General features: G+C 48.1%; 1 protein-coding gene across 2 annotated transcripts in view; it reads right to left on the bottom strand.

Moving 5' to 3' along the window:
• Positions 1 to 20,003, bottom strand: part of spata20 (spermatogenesis associated 20) — a 385,479-nt gene that overhangs the window by 263,815 nt on the left and 101,661 nt on the right. For both annotated transcript variants that reach the window (XM_078225324.1, XM_078225325.1), the window contains exon 12: positions 2,889 to 3,057. In XM_078225324.1, the coding sequence (XP_078081450.1) occupies positions 2,889 to 3,057 (169 nt within the window). The remainder of the gene's footprint in view (positions 1 to 2,888; positions 3,058 to 20,003) is intronic.

Raw genomic sequence — 20,003 nt, 5'->3', positions numbered from 1 at the left:
AACTTTAGCGAAAGAGACTTTAAGTCTTGTGTTAGCTTTGCAGCATTTTGAAGTGTATGTTGCAAACAATTCTCCCGAGACAGTTAAACATGCTGACCATAATTTCTTGAGCTTTCTGGAGAAGTTTCAAAATAAAAATGCCAGGCTGTTTCGGTGGAGTTTATTATTACAACCGTTCAATTTATAAATTATACATGTGGCTGGACAAGAACATTTAATTGCAGATACATTGTCAAGAGTTTAATATTCTAAAGAAAGTGGATATTAGCAAATAGAGAATGGACTGGAATGAACTCTTTTTACAACAGATTTGCATATATTGTCATGGTTGATGCATGTACGTGTAATAGTTTTGTTTGTACAGATAAAGGTATTATTGACATTATGATGATTCATTTTTTGTAGAGAGGGAGAATGGATGTTTTTTTAAAAAATGTTTTTGGGGAATATTGTGCTATTCCATGAAGAAAGCCATGTATCTGTGTGTGTGTGCATGCAAAAGTGGGAAAAGGTTAACCAGAGACAGGTTGTCTGGGAGGTTTAACACGAAAGAATAAAGGTGTTAGTTTTACACATTTGTAATGAGATATAGTGGGTTTGAGGTGCAAGTAAATAGGGTTGGATCGAACATTTTCATTTTTAGATAACCAGTATTTGTTTGAATGTCAGAGGGAAGTCAGATGTGACAAGAAACCTTTTGCTTCTTACAGGAGTTCTATGATTAAAAAGAAAAACATGAAAGAATCTTTATTTGGAAGGATTTGAGTTTCAAAAAGGTGTAAAAACAATGGAACCTGAGATGAAAGAGGGTGAAAAAGGTATTTTGCAGTTACTGTGGAGAGCTGAGGTGTTGACAGTGTGGGGAAATCATCTAAAAACACTTCACCCCATCTCAGCTCAGCTGCTTTCTTTCATCCCCCTGTCAATACCTCTGGACCTGACTATCCCAACACAATCCGAGCAGCTCTCACCCATCCTACTCTCTGTAAATCTGAGGTCACCCAAAACTCTGCTCCCATTGTCTTAATTCGTAGCAAGTCCCATTCCCCTATCACCCCTGATACTGGTGAAGCAACAGCTAGATCTCAAGTTTCTCATCTTTGTTTTCAAATCCCTCCAATGTCTCACTCCTCCCGAACTCTGTAATTTCCTATGACCCTCTGAGATAGCTGCGCTCTTCTAACCTTGACTTCTTGCGCATTCCCAGTCATAACTGCTCCATGATTAGTTGCCTAGGCCTCGAGCTCTGGAAATCCCTCCCTACATACACCTCTACACCTCTCTACTTTGCTTTCCTCCTTTCAGGCACTTCTTAAAACTTATCTCATTGACAAAGCTTTTAGTCATCTAAACTAATAGCTCCTTTCTGATTCAGTGTCATACTTGGTTTTATAATGCTCCTGTGAAACAACTTTGGATGTTTCATTTTGTAAAAGACACTATATAAGTATATGTGTTGATGTTGTTGTTGTAGATAAGTAACCTAGAACTGTAGAGCCATAAAATCGTTATGGCATAGCAAACCACTTGCCCCTTCAAATCCATGCTGGCTCCCTGAATAGTAATCCAGTCAGTCCCATTCCTCCGCTCCATCCCCTGAGACATACCAGCTTATTTCCCTCAAATGCACACTCAATTTCATGTAATCCATTGATTGTTTCCGCTTCCACCACACTCATGGGCAGTGAGTTGCATGTCATTATCACTTGCCATGTCAAAAAAAAGTTCCTTCACACATCCCTCCTGTGTCTCTTACAAAACCTTAAATTTGTGTCCCCTAATCATTGTACTATCAGATAATGGGAACAACTTTTCTTGATTTACTTTAACTAAACCTGCATTAATCTTCTACTAGATCGCTCCTCAATCTTCTTTGCTCTAAAGAGAACCTCGGCTTCTTCAACCTAATCTTGTCGCTAAATTCCCATATACCCGGAACCATTCAAGTAAATCTCTTCTGCGACTTCAAGGACCTTCGCATTCATCCTAAAGTGTGGTGGCCAGAATTAGACGCAATAATCTACCTGTGGCCTAACCAGAGTTTTAGAAAGCCCGAGGAACATGAGAATCTCACCACACCAGCTTGAGAATTTGAATTTCAGTTTTTAAAAAATCTAGAACTAAAAGAGTAGAAGTGCTCTTACATCCATCACACTGCCATGGAAACGTGACTGGTTCAGCGCTGTCCTGGAAAACCTGCCATCCTACTTGGCCTGCCTATTCATAACTCCAGTGCCACATCAACTTGTACTCGACTGTCCTCCAAAGTGAGCAAGCAAGACACTCAGTTATAACAAATAAAAGACAGACCAACACCACCTCTTCAGGGTGACTAAGGGACGGGTAATAAATGCTGAACCTACTATCAGCACTCTCATCCTCAGAACGGAACATTTTATAAAGTAATACATTGTATGTGGAATCTGACAGGCACAATAAGGTGTTAAATAAGGTGTCTCCATTATTTCAATGCTGCAATCCCCATACCTTACTTTCTGTTATGTGCGTGTTCTCTTTTGATTTTTGCAGAAGGAAAGAAGTTTAATATGGTACAGCAGATGGTAGGTTGGAATTAAAGTTGATGCTAGTAATTTTTACAATATGTCCCATGACTCCTCACATACAATTTCCCAAGGAGGCCACAGAACAGAACAAGTATGAAGCTGCCTGCCGGCAGCTTGTTAAGTCCCTTACACTCATTTTCGAACAGCCTACGCCACAAAGGCTCAGCTGCAAGAGCCAGGGAAGCTGAGTCGAGGGAAAAGGCTCCCTGAATGACTCAGACCTGCATTTGATCCACAAGAGATGCTCGTGACGGACAACAGAGAATGCTGGGGGTCAGTGGCTGCTGGAAGCCAGGGGACAGAACATTTCCTATTGTAACTTACGTTTGCTCCACTGCCCCCTCTTCACCACGGTAGCAGCTGTGCAGGAGCTGCCCGCTGCCGGAATCAAACATGCGTTCCCTCAGGAAGGCAGCAGCCCGTGCCGCACGCTGAACATAAACCTTCTCCCCGAGAACCGCGCCTGCTCGAGCGAAACCGGAAATCATGAGACCTGCAGCAGAGATAATAAAGACTATGGTTAGACAATTAATTACAGGATGCAAAAAACAGAAACTGCTGGAAAATCTCAATAGGTCTGGGAACATCTGTGCCGAGAGAACAGAGCCAACGGACGGGATTTTCCAGCCGCGCTTGCCCCAAAACCAGAAAATCCCGGGTCAACTGACCTTTGCATGGTTCTCCCCCACTGCCCCCCTGCAGCCTCCCCCCCCCCCCCCCCCCAACGATTCCCATGGTGGCAGGATGGGAAAATCCCCCCCCACCGTTTCAAGTCAGGATGACTCTTCGTCAGAGCTAGATGCAATAGGAACCTGGGATTGTTCTCTTTTGATTAAAAAGGTTTTATTAGAGGTGTTCAAAATTAGGTGTTTTGATTGGAATAAATAAGGAGAAATAGTTTTCACTAACTAGCTGATTGATCAATAACTAGAGTTGAGATTTTTCCCCTCCCAACATTGCAAGTTGCCTTGATCTGAAATTTCTGAAAGAGTGCTAGAGGCAGATTAAATAGTATCTCTTAAATGGGAATTGGATAAATATTGAAAAGGAAAAATGTGGAGGATTATAGGGAAAGAACGAAGAGATGAACAAATTGGATAAGTTCTTCAAACAGCCAGCCACAGGCACAGCGGGCTGAAAGAATTCCTTCTATGCTACATGATTCTATTCTCATTTGTTCCAGTCCAATTTGCTCCCATATAAAATCAAGCTTCTGCTAAATCAGGCAGGGTTCTTTCTATTCGAATGGATCAACCATGAAGTCGTAACATCTTAAGACAAGAATCTAGACTCTGGTTTGAGATCGGGATTTATTATTGTTCTTTCCTCATTGTTCCACTGGAGCAAGCTGAGAGGGAGTGATTGGAGGCAGCAGTGCTGGTGAGAGATTAATTGAATTGTTTATTTATTTAATTAGTCAGCTAGTGTGTGTTTTTTTGGCCTTTACTTTAGCAGTAGTATTTTAAGTTTAAAGTGAAAACTGGAAGTGGGCTGCTAAGGAGTCTGGGAAGGGTTTTTTAAGCGCGCGAAGTATAAAAGGTAGGCTGCAGTATACAGCGGGCAGTGTAGTGAGTGGGAAGCAGAGTGTGAGCTATAAGGCTTTGGCTCACAGGGCTTCGGCAGAAAGGGCAAGCAGGGGTGAGGTTTAATTCATTTTTGCTGTTTCTACCTGGTACTGGCAAGGTATCTAGAGGGGATGGGTGTGCAGGCAGTGCTATGTTCCTCTTGCACTATGTTTGAGGTGAGGGACGACGACAGTGCCCCTGCTGATTACAGCTGTGGGAAGTGCACCCATCTGCAGCTCCTCCAGAACCGTGTTAGGGAACTGGAGCTGGAGTTGGATGAACTTAGGATCATTAGGGACGCAGAGATGGCCATAGACAGAAGCTTTAGGGATACAGTTACTCCGAGGAATGAAAACAGATGGGTGACGGTGAGAGGGGCTGGGAGGAAGCAGTCAGTGCAGGGATCCCCTGTGGTCGTTCCCCTTAGCAACAAATTTTCCGCTTTGGATACGGTTGAGGGGGATGACATACCAGTGGTGAGCCGCAGTGAGAGGATCTCCAGCACTGTGTCCGTCTCTGTGGCTCGGGAGGGTAAGGGGCAGAGCGGGAGGGCAATAGTTATTGGGGACTCGTTAGTTAGAGGGATAGATAGAAGGTTCTGTGGCAGCAAAAGAGACTCACGGATGGTATGTTGCCTACCGGATGCCAAGGTCTGTGACGTCTCAGACCGTGTTTTCCGGATTCTGAAGGGGGAGGGGAAACAGTCACAAGTCGTGGTACACATTGGTACCAATGACATAGGTAAGAGAAGGAACGGGGATTTAAAGCAGGAATTTCTGGAGCTGGGCTGAAAGCTGAGAGCTAAGACAAAACATGTGGTCATCTCTGGTACGTTGCCGGTGCCACGTGATAGCGAGTTGAGGAACGGGGAGAGAATGCAGTTAAACATGTGGTTGCAGGGATGGTGTAGGAGGGAGGGTTTCAGATACGTGGATAATTGGAACACATTCTGGGGAAGGTGGGACCTGTACAAACAGGACGGGGTGCACCTGAACCAGAGGGGCACCAATATCCTGGGAGGGAAATTTGTTACGGCTCTTCAGGGGGGTTTAAACTAATAAGTCAGGGGAGTGGGAAAAGGAGTTGTAGTCCAGAAGTCAGTGAGGGTGGTGAGGTATTGGGGAAGGTATCAGGGTCATGGGTGGGTACCGGTAGACAGGAAGGTGGGTTGAAGTGTGTCTACTTCAATGCAAGGAGCATCCGGAACAAGGTAGATGAACTTGGGGCGTGGATTGGTACTTGGGACTACGATGTTGTGGCCATTACGGAGACGTGGGTAGAACAAGGACAGGAATGGTTGTTGGACGTTCCGGGGTATAGATGTTTCACTAAGTGTAGGGAAGCTGGTAAAAGAGGTGGAGGAGTGGCATTGTTAATCAAGGATAGTTTAACGGCTGCGGAAAGGCACTTCGAGGGGGATCTGCACACTGAGGTAATATGGGCTGAGGTTAGAAATAGGAAAGGAGCGGTCACGTTGTTAGGAGTTTACTATAGGCCCCCAAATAGTAATAGAGATGTGGAGGAAGAAATAGCTAAGCAGATTATGAATATGTGTGGGGGTCACAGGGTAGTTGTCATGGGGGACTTTAACTTTCCAAATATTGATTGGAACCTTTGTAGGTCAAATAGTTCGGATGGGGCAGTTTTTGTGCAGTGTGTGCAGGAGGGTTTCCTGACACAATATGTGGATAGGCCGACAAGAGGTGAGGCCACATTGGATTTGGTACTGGGAAATGAACCGGGCCAAGTGTTAGATTTGGTTGTGGGAGAGCACTTTGGAGATAGCGACCACAATTTGGTGTCTTTTGTTATTGCAATGGAGAGGGATAGGGCCGTACGGCAGGGCAAGTTTTACAATTGGGGTAGAGGTAATTATGATGCGATTAGGCAAGAATTAGGGGGCATAAGTTGGGAACAGAAACTGTCAGAGAAAGGAACTAATGAAAAGTGGAACTTTTTCAAGGAACAAATACTGGATGTACTTGATAGGTATGTCCCTGTCAGGCAGGGAGGAAATGGCCGAGTGAGGGAACCATGGGTCACGAAAGAGGTGGAATGTCTTGTGAAAAGGAAGAGGGAAGCTTATGTAGGGATGAGGAAACAAGGTTCAGATGGCTCGATTGAGGGTTACAAGTTAGCAAGGAATGAGCTGAAAAAAGGGGCTTAGGAGATCTAGGAGGGGACACGAGAAGTCCTTGGCGGGTCGGATCAAGGAAAACCCCAAGGCTTTTTACTCTTATGTGAGGAATAAAAGAATGACCAGGGTGAGGTTAGGGCCCGTCAAGGACAGTAGTGGGAACTTGTGTATGGAGTCAGTAGAGATAGGCGAGGTGATGAATGAATACTTTTCTTCAGTGTTCACCAAGGAGAGGGGCCATGTTTTTGATGAAGAGAAGGTGTTACAGGCTAATAGGCTGGAGGAAATAGATGTTCGGAGGGAGGATGTCCTGGCAGTTTTGAATAAACTGAAGGTCGATAAGTCCCCTGGGCCTGATGAAATGTATCCTAGGATTCTTTGGGAGGCAAGGGATGAGATTGCAGAGCCTTTGGCTTTGATCTTTGGGTCCTCGCTGTCCACGGGGATGGTGCCAGAAGACTGGAGAATGGCGAATGTTGTTCCTCTGTTTAAGAAAGGGAATAGAAATTACCCTGGTAATTATAGACCGGTTAGTCTTACTTCGGTGGTTGGTAAATTGATGGAAAAGGTCCTTGGGGATGGGATTTACGACCATTTAGAAAGATGCGGATTAATCCGGGATAGTCAGCACGGATTTGTGAAGAGCAAATCGTGCCTCACAAATTTGATAGAATTTTTTGAGGAGGTAACTAAGTGTGTTGATGAAGGTAGGGCAGTTGATGTCATATACATGGATTTTAGTAAGGCGTTTGATAAGGTCCCCCATGGTCGGCTTATGATGAAAGTGAGGAGGTGTGGGATAGAGGGAAAGTTGGCCGATTGGATAGGTAACTGGCTGTCTGAGTGAAGACAGAGGGTGGTGGTCGATGGAAAATTTTCGGATTGGAGGCAGGTTGCTAGCGGAGTGCCGCAGGGATCAGTGCTTGGTCCTCTGCTCTTTGTGATTTTTATTAATGACTTAGAGGAGGGGGCTAAAGGGTGAATCAGTAAATTTGCTGATGACACCAAGATTGGTGGAGTAGTGGATGAGGTGGAGGGCTGTTGTAGGCTGCAAAGAGACATAGATAGGATGCAAAGCTGGGCTGAAAAATGGCAAATGGAGTTTAACTCTGATAAATGTGAGGTGATTCATTTTGGTAGGACTAATTTAAATGTGGATTACAGGGTCAAAGGTAGGGTTCTGAAGACTGTGGAGGAACAGAGAGATCTTGGGGTTCATATCCACAGATCTCTAAAGGTTGCCACTCAAGTGGATCGAGCTGTGAAGAAGGCCTATAGTGTGTTAGCTTTTATTAACAGGGGGTTGGAGTTTAAGAGCCGTGGGGTTATGCTGCAACTGTACAGGACCTTGGTGAGACCACATTTGGAATAGTGTGTGCAGTTCTGGTCACCTCACTATAAGAAGGATGTGGAAGCGCTGGAAAGAGTGCAGAGGAGATTTACCAGGATGCTGCCTGGTTTGGAGGGTAGGTCTTATGAGGAAAGGTTGAGGGAGCTAGGGCTGTTCTCTCTGGAGCGGAGGAGGCTGAGGGGAGACTTAATAGAGGTTTATAAAATGATGAATGGGATAGATAGAGTGAACGTTCAAAGACTATTTCCTCGGGTGGATGGAGCTATTACAAGGGGGCATAACTATAGGGTTCGTGGTGGGAGATACAGGAAGGATATCAGAGGTAGGTTCTTTACGCAGAGAGTGGTTGGGGTGTGGAATGGACTGCCTGCAGTGATAGTGGAGTCAGACACTTTAGGAACATTTAAGCGGTTATTGGATAGGCACATGGAACACACCAGGATGATAGGGAGTGGGATAGCTTGATCTTGGTTTCAGATAAAGCTCGGCACAACATCGTGGGCCGAAGGGCCTGTTCTGTGCTGTACTGTTCTATGTTCTATGAAACTGTTGACTATCCCTGGGGAGAGAGACAGAGTTGGTAGCTAGGGAACAGAGTTCAGGGGTGTGAAGGGGGAAGTAAAGATAATGGTTTTGCTCTTTTCGATATTAAGTGGTCGGAATTTCTAAGGGAGGAAATTTTACCGTTCCGCCCGCCATGGGAACTGAAGCAGGTGAGAGGCGAACCATGGAAAGGTCCATTGACCTCGGGTGGGATTTTCCGGTTTCGGGGTGAATGCGGCTGGAAAATCCCACGTGAGATGTCAGGAGAATTTGTGGAGAGTCACAGCTGAATATTGTCAGCAGACAGGATGCTGATGTTGTCATCAATGGGCAGCATGCAAAAACAAACAGAGGGGGCCAAGGACAGATGCTTAGGGCACTCTCGAGGTAATGATCCAGGACTAGTAAGAGAAGCCATTGCAGGTGATCCTTTGGCTACAATTTGATGGACAAGAATGCAAGGGTAGCTCCAATCAGCTAGACAATAGAAGAGTAGCATTGGAGGTGGATGGTGCGACCAACCATATCAAAATAGCTCAGGAAGGATGAGCACCTGCTGCAATTTCTCTGAGGTTTACAATGTGAAGGCTGAGAACGTTGAGAGGTGAGAATCTTTCAAGAAATTCTGCTGTGCTCAATGTGACCAATGTTTAAAACCTGTTACCATTCCTTGATGATTTGATTGGTAATAGAAAGAAAGTCAGACTTGTATTTATAAAGCACCTTTCATGACCAGAGGAAATCCCGAAGAGCTTTACAGCCAATTAAGTACTTCCAAAGTGTAGTTGTTATAATGAAGGAAATGAATCAGCTCATTTGCACACGGCAAGCTTCCACAAACAGCAATGTGATCATTGTAAGCTTTTGTGTGTAGTTTGGTAGGTCTAACAAAGAGGGTTGGAGTCTTGTATTGTTTAACACTAAGTTTTTATTAACTGCTCATAACTAAATACATATCACATAGAATCCCTACAGTACAGAAGGAGGCCATTCGGCCCATCTAGTCTGCACTGACTCTCCAAAAGAGAGTCCTATCCTTGTAATCCCACACATTTACCATGGCCATTCCACCTAACTGACACATCTTTGGACTGTGGGAGGAAACCGGAGCACCCAGAGGAAACCCACGCAGACACGGGGAGAATGTGCAAACTCCACACAGACAGTCACCTGAGGACGGAATTGAACCCGTGTCCCTGGTGTTGTGAGGCAACAATACTAACTATTGTGCCATCGTTCCTACTATATATATATACATACACATATACACACACACATGACTCAGGTCACGTGTTTCTTTAGATCACGGTCTGGGCAGTATTGTATGCCAGGTTCTTACACTGCAATAATGATCAGACAGTTTATTCTTTAGTGACATTGGTTGAGGTATGAAGATTGGCCAGAACACAGGGGAGAACTTGCCTGCTCATCTTCAAAATAATGTAATGATATCTTATGCAACTACCTGGGATGGCACGTGGGGCCTCGGTTGTACCTCTTGACTGAAAGATAGCATCTCTGCTAGTGCAGCACTCACTCAATACTGCACTGAAGCCTCAGCCTGGATCATGCGCTCAGGTCTCTGGATACCCAACCCCAACCCCCACCCATGGTTAACCAGCAAGACACTCAGATTGGGGTTCTTCACTTCATCTGCCATTATAAAGTGACCATAACGAGAAGTGGAACAGCCCAGGTTCAACACCTGAAGATAAAACACATGGGGGTGATGGCCAACTGTCCCAGCAAAGGGTCAGCAACATCAGGACTGGAGGCGGGGCTGGTGGGGGGGGGGATTATCATGAAGAAGAAATCCTTCTTGTGAAGAAAAATCAGTAATAATATATAAATACCATCAATATACCCATAAGCAAATGTTTAATTTGAAGGATAGACCTGCAGAGCTAAAGCCCTACAAGTCAAAGCAAAGCTGCAGGTCCATCTTGATGATGATCTTCAGATAAAGATCCCAGTTAAAACCCCCTGGCCATACACAGCCCATGAGCTCCGACAATTTATTCTTAACATTTCTTACTCACTGGTTTGTCCTATTTGTGTTCTAAGGGTTTGGAAGTTCAAAAAAGAGTTGTTCATTGCACTGCTACCTCATTAGCAGATAAATCCAAAAACAGAGCATGAGGGATGGTGGCACATTACTTTGAAATATACGGACATAATGGGAACACAGAAATGTGACATACTCCACAGAACACAGCTAAACTATCCATACAGTCAAAAAGCAACTACACCTCAAGTGAACACAAACACGCACGCACATTTTCTTTAAGGGACTTGTAAACAATTCAAGGTTACGACTCAAAACTGTAGAAAGCCCAATCCCCTAGTGTCTGCCCACATGCGTCACAGTGTCTTGGCAGCTTCCAGAAAGCTCCAGATAAGTGAAATATGCTGAACAATTTTGGCAATACCAAGGCAAATAGGATCTTTATCAACAGCTTATTGCCCCACAATTGAAATCTAAGCTCATGATTCCATCTCCCACTCAAAGTCATTCTTTCCCAAGAACTGCCTCCAGCAATTTACAATATTTTAAAAGTCAGATTTCATGTCATCCAAGTGCTTCTTGTCAATTCATCTCACTTTCTCTCTTACCCTTTACTCACGGGGTGGAGTCCTGCCCCAAGATTGGGCCTTTCACTTGCATTACTTTAATGAATTAAACAATAGTCATTCTTCCCCGTTGAGAATTCGGGCAGCCTTCGTCCAAGTCAAAACTGCAACACTTTATAGTTTGTATTTGTGCAACACTTTGTACATGGGACAGCTGAGAACATTTTCCAGTGCGGGAAAGGAAATGTAGATACTGAGCGGGATGAATTTAGGCAATAGAAGGCGGGGGAGAAAAGCTATGTTAAATCAGCTGAAAGTAGGAAAGGGGAGGTAAGGCTGAGGGAAATTGAGGCAGAGAAATTCAGGGAAAGAGGCATATTATTTCAGCATAGACGAGATGAGGCGAAAGGCGCCAAGATGAGAGGAGGCCGGGGGGGTTGGACATGGAGACGGCGGGGTGGGCTTGGACATGGAGACGGCGGGGGGGGGAACAAGGAGACGGCGGGGGGGGGACACAGGGAGACGGCGGGGCCGGGAGACGGCGGGGCGGGGGGACGGGGGGGACGGGGAGACGGGAGGGACGGGGAGACGGGGGGGACGGGGAGACGGGGGGGACGGGACGGGGGGGACGGGGAGACGGGGGGACGGGGAGACGGGGGGACGGGGGGGACGGGGGGGGACGGGGAGACGGGGGGGACGGGGAGACGGGGGGGACGGGGAGACGGGGGGGGGGACGGGGGGGACGGGGGGGGACGGGGAGACGGGGGGGACGGGGAGATGGGGGGGGACGGGGAGACGGGGGGGGACAGGGAGACGGGGGGGACAGGGAGACGGGGGGGGACAGGGAGACGGGGGGGGACAGGGAGACGGGGGGGGACAGGGAGACGGGGGGGACAGGGAGACGGGGGGGGACAGGGAGACGGGGGGGGACAGGGAGACTGGGGGGGGACAGGGAGACGGGGGGGGACAGGGAGACGGGGGGGGACAGGGAGACGGGGGGGGACAGGGAGACGGGGGGGGACAGGGAGACGGGGGGGGACAGGGAGACGGGGGGGGACAGGGAGACGGGGGGGACAGGGAGACGGGGGGGACAGGGAGACGGGGGGACAGGGAGACGGGGGGGACAGGGAGACGGGGGGGACAGGGAGACGGGGGGGACAGGGAGACGGGGGGACAAGGTGACGGCGGGGGGGACAAGGAGACGGCGGGGGGGGACAAGGAGACGGCGGGGGGGGACAAGGAGACGGCGGGGGGGGACAAGGAGACGGCGGGGGGGGACAAGGAGACGGCGGGGGGGGACAAGGAGACGGCGGGGGGGGACAAGGAGACGGCGGGGGGGGACAAGGAGACGGCGGGGGGGGACAAGGAGACGGCGGGGGGGGACAAGGAGACGGCGGGGGGGGACAAGGAGACGGCGGGGGGGGACAAGGAGACGGCGGGGGGGGACAAGGAGACGGCGGGGGGGGACAAGGAGACGGCGGGGGGGGACAAGGAGACGGCGGGGGGGGACAAGGAGACGGCGGGGGGGGACAAGGAGACGGCGGGGGGGGACAAGGAGACGGCGGGGGGGGACAAGGAGACGGCGGGGGGGGACAAGGAGACGGCGGGGGGGGACAAGGAGACGGCGGGGGGGGGACAAGGAGACGGCGGGGGGGGACAAGGAGACGGCGGGGGGGGACAAGGAGACGGCGGGGGGGGACAAGGAGACGGCGGGGGGGGACAAGGAGACGGCGGGGGGGACAAGGAGACGGCGGGGGGGACAAGGAGACGGCGGGGGGGACAAGGAGACGGCGGGGGGGGACAAGGAGACGGCGGGGGGGGACAAGGAGACGGCGGGGGGGGACAAGGAGACGGCGGGGGGGGACAAGGAGACGGCGGGGGGGGACAAGGAGACGGCGGGGGGGGACAAGGAGACGGCGGGGGGGGACAAGGAGACGGCGGGGGGGGACAAGGAGACGGCGGGGGGGGACAAGGAGACGGCGGGGGGGACAAGGAGACGGCGGGGGGGACAAGGAGACGGCGGGGGGGACAAGGAGACGGCGGGGGGGGACAAGGAGACGGCGGGGGGGGACAAGGAGACGGCGGGGGGGGACAAGGAGACGGCGGGGCGGGACAAGGAGACGGCGGGGGGGGACAAGGAGACGGCGGGGGGGGACAAGGAGACGGCGGGGGGGGACAAGGAGACGGCGGGGGGGGACAAGGAGACGGCGGGGGGGGACAAGGAGACGGCGGGGGGGGACAAGGAGACGGCGGGGGGGGACAAGGAGACGGCGGGGGGGGACAAGGAGACGGCGGGGGGGGGACAAGGAGACGGCGGGGGGGGACAAGGTGACGGCGGGGGGGACAAGGTGACGGCGGGGGGTGGACAAGGAGACGACGGGGGGTGGACAAGGAGACGACGGGGGGTGGAGACGAGAGGGAAAGGAGCAGACGGGGTGGGGCAGAGGACACCGGGGGGGCGGGGGGGGGGGGGGAAGGGCCAGTGGTCATGGTAACCGAGATACTGACAATGAATGGTGTACAGGAGAGGATTTGAAAATGAGGAGCAGAAGGAGGAAGCTGTGAGCAGAAGAGATTGCTGCAACACAGTAGGTACAAGGCCATTGAGGACTTTGGTTGCAAAGAGGAAAATTGTGAGGCATTTAGCCTAAAGAGAACCAGGGTGATGAGGAGTTTTGGGCAGTTAAGGGTGTGGATAGTGCCAGGTCCAAATTCATAGCAACAAGTAACCTGCTCAAGATCAGTAAAAAAAAAATCAAGAAATATATTTATGCAAGTCTGATAGCACGGCACTGCTATTGATTTTTCTTTACATTAACATTTAGTTTTGCCTGTTAATGAGTCTGTGTCAAAGCCCAGCCTTGCTTTATTCTGCATAAATGTGCGTGTAATAGAAAGCACCAATGTTCAGTTTCGATAGCTACATTAAATCAGCCAGAGCTTTAGTTCGCAAGAAGTTATCACACAAGATACTGAATAAGCAAAGCAGCTTTCTATGTTCACTCAACCTTTGAAAGATAAAGGACCTGCCCAACAAATATAGTGAGCTCTGCATGTTAGGGAATTAGATGAGCATAAACAAAATAATGCAAGTGTTGGAAATCTAAAGTAAAAACATAAAATGCTCGAAACACTCAGCAGGTCATGCAGCATCTTTGGAGAGAGAAACAAAGCTTACATTTCAGGTCAACGATCGTTCCCTCGAGAGTTATAGATGTCTGCTTCAATGGCAGCATGATCGAACTAGTGTTGAATGATAACTATAAAGTTGGTAATGCTATGGAACATGTGAGTTGTGGTGGGAAAAGTGTAAAGAGCGGGAGTTAGAACAGACATTTTGGAATTCAGAGGTCTGACCATCCAACCACACTGATCTCAGGACTCTAATGTTTGTTGAATTACAAGGTTTTGTCATAAGTGCTGCTAAGTGTATTTTAATTATTGTCAATGATAATTAATATTGTATGTTTACTAACTTTGTTAACACCTGACACTCGATGCAGTGAATCCTGTTATTCTAAGGAGTGACCTTATAAGTAAGAACACAATCCTCTTTAAAGAATTGTGAAATCAAAATAAGGGATCCAGCCTATGCTATCCTTGAGCTAGTGTTGTTTAATGCTATCAGTGCAGAGGGATCTGGGTGTCCTTGTGCACGAGTCGCAGGAGTTAGTATGCAGGTGCAACAGGTAATAAGGAAGGAAATGGAATTCTGGCATTCATAGCTAATGGAATAGAGTATAAAACATAGAACATAGAACAGTACAGCACAGAACAGGCCCTTCGGCCCACGATGTTGTGCCGACCTTCATCTGAAACCAAGATCAAGCTATCCCACTCCCTACCATCCTGGTGTGCTCCATGTGCCTATCCAATAACCGCTTAAATGTTCCTAAAGTGTCTGACTCCACTATCACTGCAGGCAGTCCATTCCACACCCCAACCACTCTCTGCGTGAAGAACCTACCTCTGATATCCTTCCTATATCTCCCACCATGAACCCTATAGTTATGCCCCCTCGTAATAGCTCCATCCACCCGAGGAAATAGTCTTTGAACGTTCACTCGATCTATCCCCTTCATCATTTTATAAACCTCTATTAAGTCTCCCCTCAATCTCCTCCGCTCCAGAGAGAACAGCCCCAGCTCCCTCAACCTTTCCTCATAAGACCCACACTCCAAACCAGGCAGCATCCTGGTAAATCTCCTCTGCACTCTTTCCAGCGCTTCCACATCCTTCTTATAGTGAGGTGACCAGAACTGCACGCAATATTCCAAATGCGGTCTCACCAAGGTCCTGTACAGTTGCAGCATAACCCCACGGCTCTTAAACTCCAACCCCCTGTTAATAAAAGCTAACACACTATATGCCTTCTTCACAGCTCTATCCACTTGAGTGGCAACCTTTAGAGATCTGTGGATATGGACCCCAAGATCTCTCTGTTCCTCCACAGTCTTCAGAACCCTACCTTTGACCCTGTAATCCACATTTAAATTAGTCCTACCAAAATGAATCACCTCACATTTATCAGGGTTAAACTCCATTTGCCATTTTTCAGCCCAGCTTTGCATCCTATCTATGTCTCTTTGCAGCCTACAACACCCCTCCACCTCATCCACTACTCCACCAATCTTGGTGTCATCAGCAAATTTACTGATCCACCCTTCAGCCCCCTCCTCTAAGTCATTAATAAAAATCACAAAGAGCAGAGGACCAAGCACCGATCCCTGCGGCACTCCGCTAGCAACCTGCCTCCAGTCCGAAAATTTTCCATCCACCACCACCCTCTGTCTTCGATCAGACAGCCAGTTACCTATCCAATCGGCCAACTTTCCCTCTATCCCACACCTCCTTCCTTTCATTATAAGCCGACCATGGGGGACCTTATCAAACGCCTTACTAAAATCCATGTATATGACATCAACCGCCCTACCTTCATCAACACACCTAGTTACCTCCTCAAAAAATTCTATCAAATTTGTGAGGCACGATTTGCTCTTCACAAATCCGTGCTGACTATCCCGGATTAATCCGCATCTTTCTAAATGGTCGTAAATCCCATCCCTAAGGACCTTTTCCATCAATTTACCAACCACCGAAGTCAGACTAACCGGTCCATAATTACCAGGGTCATTTCTATTCCCTTTCTTAAACAGAGGAACAACATTTGCCACTCTCCAGTCCTCTGGCACCATCCCCGTGGACAGCGAGGACCCAAAGATCAAAGCCAAAGGCTCTGCAATCTCATCCCTCGCCTCCCAAAGAATCCTAGGATACATTTCATCAGGCCCAGGGGACTTATCGACCTTCAGTTTATTCAAAACTGCCAATACATCCTCCCTCCGAACATAAAAGTAGGAAAGTGCCATTGCAACTGTACAAGGACATTGGTGTGACCGCTCCTGGAATACTACGCACAATTTTGGTCCCCTTACTTGAGGAAGAATGTAAATGCATTAGAGACGGTTCAGAGGAAGTTCACTAGATTGATTCCAGGGATGAAGGGCTTGTCTTATGATCAAAGATTGAGTAGTTTAGGCCTATAGTCGCTGGAGTTTAGAAGAATGAGAGATCTAATTGAGGTATATCAGATGCTAAAGGGGATTGACAGAGTAGATGTAGAGCAGATGTTTCCCCTTGTTGGATTAGAAGGGGAGGCCATAGTTTAGACTAAGGGGGGGCAGATTTAAAACAGAAATGAGTTGGAATTACTTCACTCAAAGGGCCATGAATCTGTGGAATTCTCTAGCCCAGAGTGCAGTGGACTAAACAAATTTGAGGAAATATTTTAAGTTTTTAATTAGTAGCAGGATGAAGGGGAGCAGTCGAGAAGGTGGAAGGTTGAAGTTTTTCATGCAAAGAGTGGTGGGTGCCTGGAACGCGCTGCCAGAGGTGGTGGTGGAAGCAGACACATTAGCAATATTTAAGAGGCATCTGGATGGGTACATGAATAGGGAGGAAATAGAGGGATACAGACCAAATAAGGGCAGAGGGTTTAAGTTTAGTTAGGGCATCATGATCGGCACAGAATTGGAGGAGCTGAAGGGCCTGTTCCTGTGCGGTACTTTTCTTTGTTCTTTGTATGAGACCGAGATGACATCAGCCATGATCGTATTGAATGGCGGAGCAGGCTTGAGGGGCTGAATGGCCTACTCCTGCTCCTAGTTCTTATGTATCTATAGGGAAGAAACATAGGTGAATAGAATGCTCTTGCAGCATGGAGCTCGACAGCACTCTGACATATCACTTTATTGTAATTCCTTTGCACCAAAAGCATTGGCTTCCTACACACACAATAAAATTGAACATATTTGTTGCACAGCTGCAAATTAAAATTGTAACCTTAAACAAACTAAACTCAGAATATCTTCCATAATGAAATTCAGATTATTGCCATCCTCAAACTGACCCGAACATTCCAGCCTTCTATACTCTTGTTGTTGTATAATACCAGCAAGTTATAACAATGACTTGCATTTACGCAGTGCCATCCACGTAGTTAAGCTGTCATAAGGCACTTCACAGGAGCATTGACAAACAAGATCTGACATAGAAAGAGGTGGGTGTCTTCAAGGAGAGTGGTAGAAAGGTTAGGGAGAGAATTTCAGTTCATGGAGCTATGGCAGCGGAAGGCACAGCTGGAGTAAATAAAATAGCAAGAGGGTAGTTTTTAAAGTTTATTTATTGTCACTAGTAGGCTTACATTAGCACTGCAATCAAGTTACTGTGAAAATCCCCTAGTTGCCACACTCCAGCGCCTGTTCGGGTACACTGAGTTTAGCATGGCCATTCCACCTAACCAGCACGTCTTTCGGACTGTGGGAGGAAACTGGAGTCCAAAGATGTGCGGGTTAGGTTGATTGGCCATGCTAAAAATTGCCCCTTAGAGTCCTGAGATGCATAGGTTAGAGGGATTAGCGGGTAAATATGTAGGGATATGGGGGTAGGGATATGGGGGTAGGGCCTGGGTGGGATTGTGGTTGGTACAGACTCGATGGGCCAAATGGCCTCTTTCTATGCTTTCTAGGGTTTCTATGATTCTATGATCACAGCAACTCACAAGCCTCACTTTTCCCAGCCAGCAAAGAACGTGTCCTTTGTGACATGCATCCTGCTCCTCCCTTTGAACCCCTCTGCTGGGGGCATCCGCAGAAAAACGATACTGCACATTTTAAGAATCTGTTGCTGAAGCTGATGACTCTCAGTGAAAAACATCAAAAAGAATTCTTTGCACATCCTGCAATACCATCCCAAACATGTTAGCTGTCTTCCAATCCCTGTGCTTCTCTATTACCAACAGTTTTATGGGTGGCACAGTGGTTAGCACTGCTGCCTCACAGTGCCAGGGAACTGGGTTCGATTCCCGACTCGGGCATTGTCTTTGTGGAGCTTGCACATTCTCCTTGTGTCTGCGTGGGTTTCCTTTGGGTGCTCCGGTTTCCTCAACCATCCAAACATGTGCGGGTTAGGTGGATTGGCAATGCTAAATTGACCCCGAGTGTCAGGGGATTAGCAGACTAAATAAGTGGGGCTACGGGGACAGGGGCAGGATGGGATTGTGGTCAGTGCAGACTCGATGGGCCAAATGGCCTCCTTCTGCCCTGTAGGGATTCTATTTACTTGGTTGATACTGGGGAGGGGCGCCTTCAGTTATGTGATGAGGCTGGAGAAACTGGAATTCTTTTCTTCATCACAGAGAATGTTAAAGGAAGATTTAATGGAGATGTTCAAAATTATAAGAGGTTCTGCTGAAGAGTAGATGCAAAGAAATATTTCCACTGGCAGCAAGGTCGATACGACTTACACAGCACAGCCATGACTCACAGACCCAATAAGAAGTCTCACAACACCAGGTTAAAGTCCAACAGATTTATTTGGTAGTACAAGCCACAAGCTTTCGGAGCACTGCCCCTTCATCAGGTGAGTGGGAGTTGTGTTCACAAACAGGGCACATATAGACACAAACTCAAATTACAAGATAATGATTGGAATGCGAGTCTTTACAGGTAATCAAGTCTTAAAGGTACAGGCAATGTGAGTGGAGAGAGGGTTAAGCACAGGTTAAAGAGATGCGTATTGTCTCCAGCCAGGACAGTTAGTGAGATCTTGCAAGCTCAGGCAAGTTGTGGGGGTTACAGATAGTGTGACATGAACCCAAGATCCCGGTTGAGGCCGTCCTTATCGATCGACAGTTCCGACGCACCACAGCGAAAAACCGCACCAACCTCCTCAGAAGACAAACACAGGACACGGCGGACAGAGTACCCTTCGTCGTCCAGTACTTCCCCGGAGCAGAGAAGCTACGACATCTTCTCCAGAGCCTTCAACATGTCATTGATGAAGACGAACATCTCGCCAAGGCCATCCCCACACCCCCACTTCTTGCCTTCAAACAACCGCACAACCTCTTCCTGTTGGGAAACACTTCAGCAGTCACGGGCATTCAGCCTCTGATCTTCGGGTAAGCACTCTCCAAGGCGGCCTTCATGACACACGAATCGCTGAGCAGAAACTGATAGCCAAGTTCCGCACACATGAGGACGGCCTCAACTGGGATCTTGGGTTCATGTCACACTATCTGTAACCCCCACGACTTGCCTGGACTTGCAAAATTGCACTAACTGTCCTGGTTGGAGACAATACACATCTCTTTAACCTGTGCTTAACCCTCTCTCCACTCACACTGTCTGTACCTTTAAGACTTGATTACCTGCAAAGACTCGCATTCCAACCATTATCTTGTAAATTGAGTTTGTGTCAATATATGCCCTGTTGTGAACACAACTCCCACTCACCTGATGAAGGGGCAGTGTTCCGAAAGCTTGTGGCTTTTGCTACCAAATAAACCTGTTGGACTTTAACCTGGTGTTGTGAGACTTCTTACTGTGCTTACCCCAGTCCAACGCCGGCATCTCCACATCATCACAGACCCAAAGTATGGTTCATGCTGTGCCATGGTTTTAAAGTTTATTTATTAGTGTCACAAGTAGGCTTACGTTAACACTGCAATGAAATTACTATGAAAATCCCCTAGTCGCCACACTCCGGCACCTGTTTGGCTATACTGAGGGAGAATTTAGCATGGCCAATGCACCTAACCAGCACGTCTTTCAGACTATGGGAGGAAACTCATGCAGACACGGGAAGAACATGCAGACTCCGCACAGTGACCTAAGCTGGAAATGGAACCTGGGTCCCTGGTGCTGTGAGGTAGCAGTGCTAACCCATTGTGCCATGTTGGGTAGGCATGGTGTGATGGCCAGGCACATTTA

Source organism: Mustelus asterias, chromosome 12 (assembly GCF_964213995.1).
Source record: "Mustelus asterias chromosome 12, sMusAst1.hap1.1, whole genome shotgun sequence".
NCBI lineage: Eukaryota > Metazoa > Chordata > Chondrichthyes > Carcharhiniformes > Triakidae > Mustelus > Mustelus asterias.
Note: the sequence above shows the minus strand (reverse complement) of the source record. Positions and strands in the feature narration are given on the sequence as shown.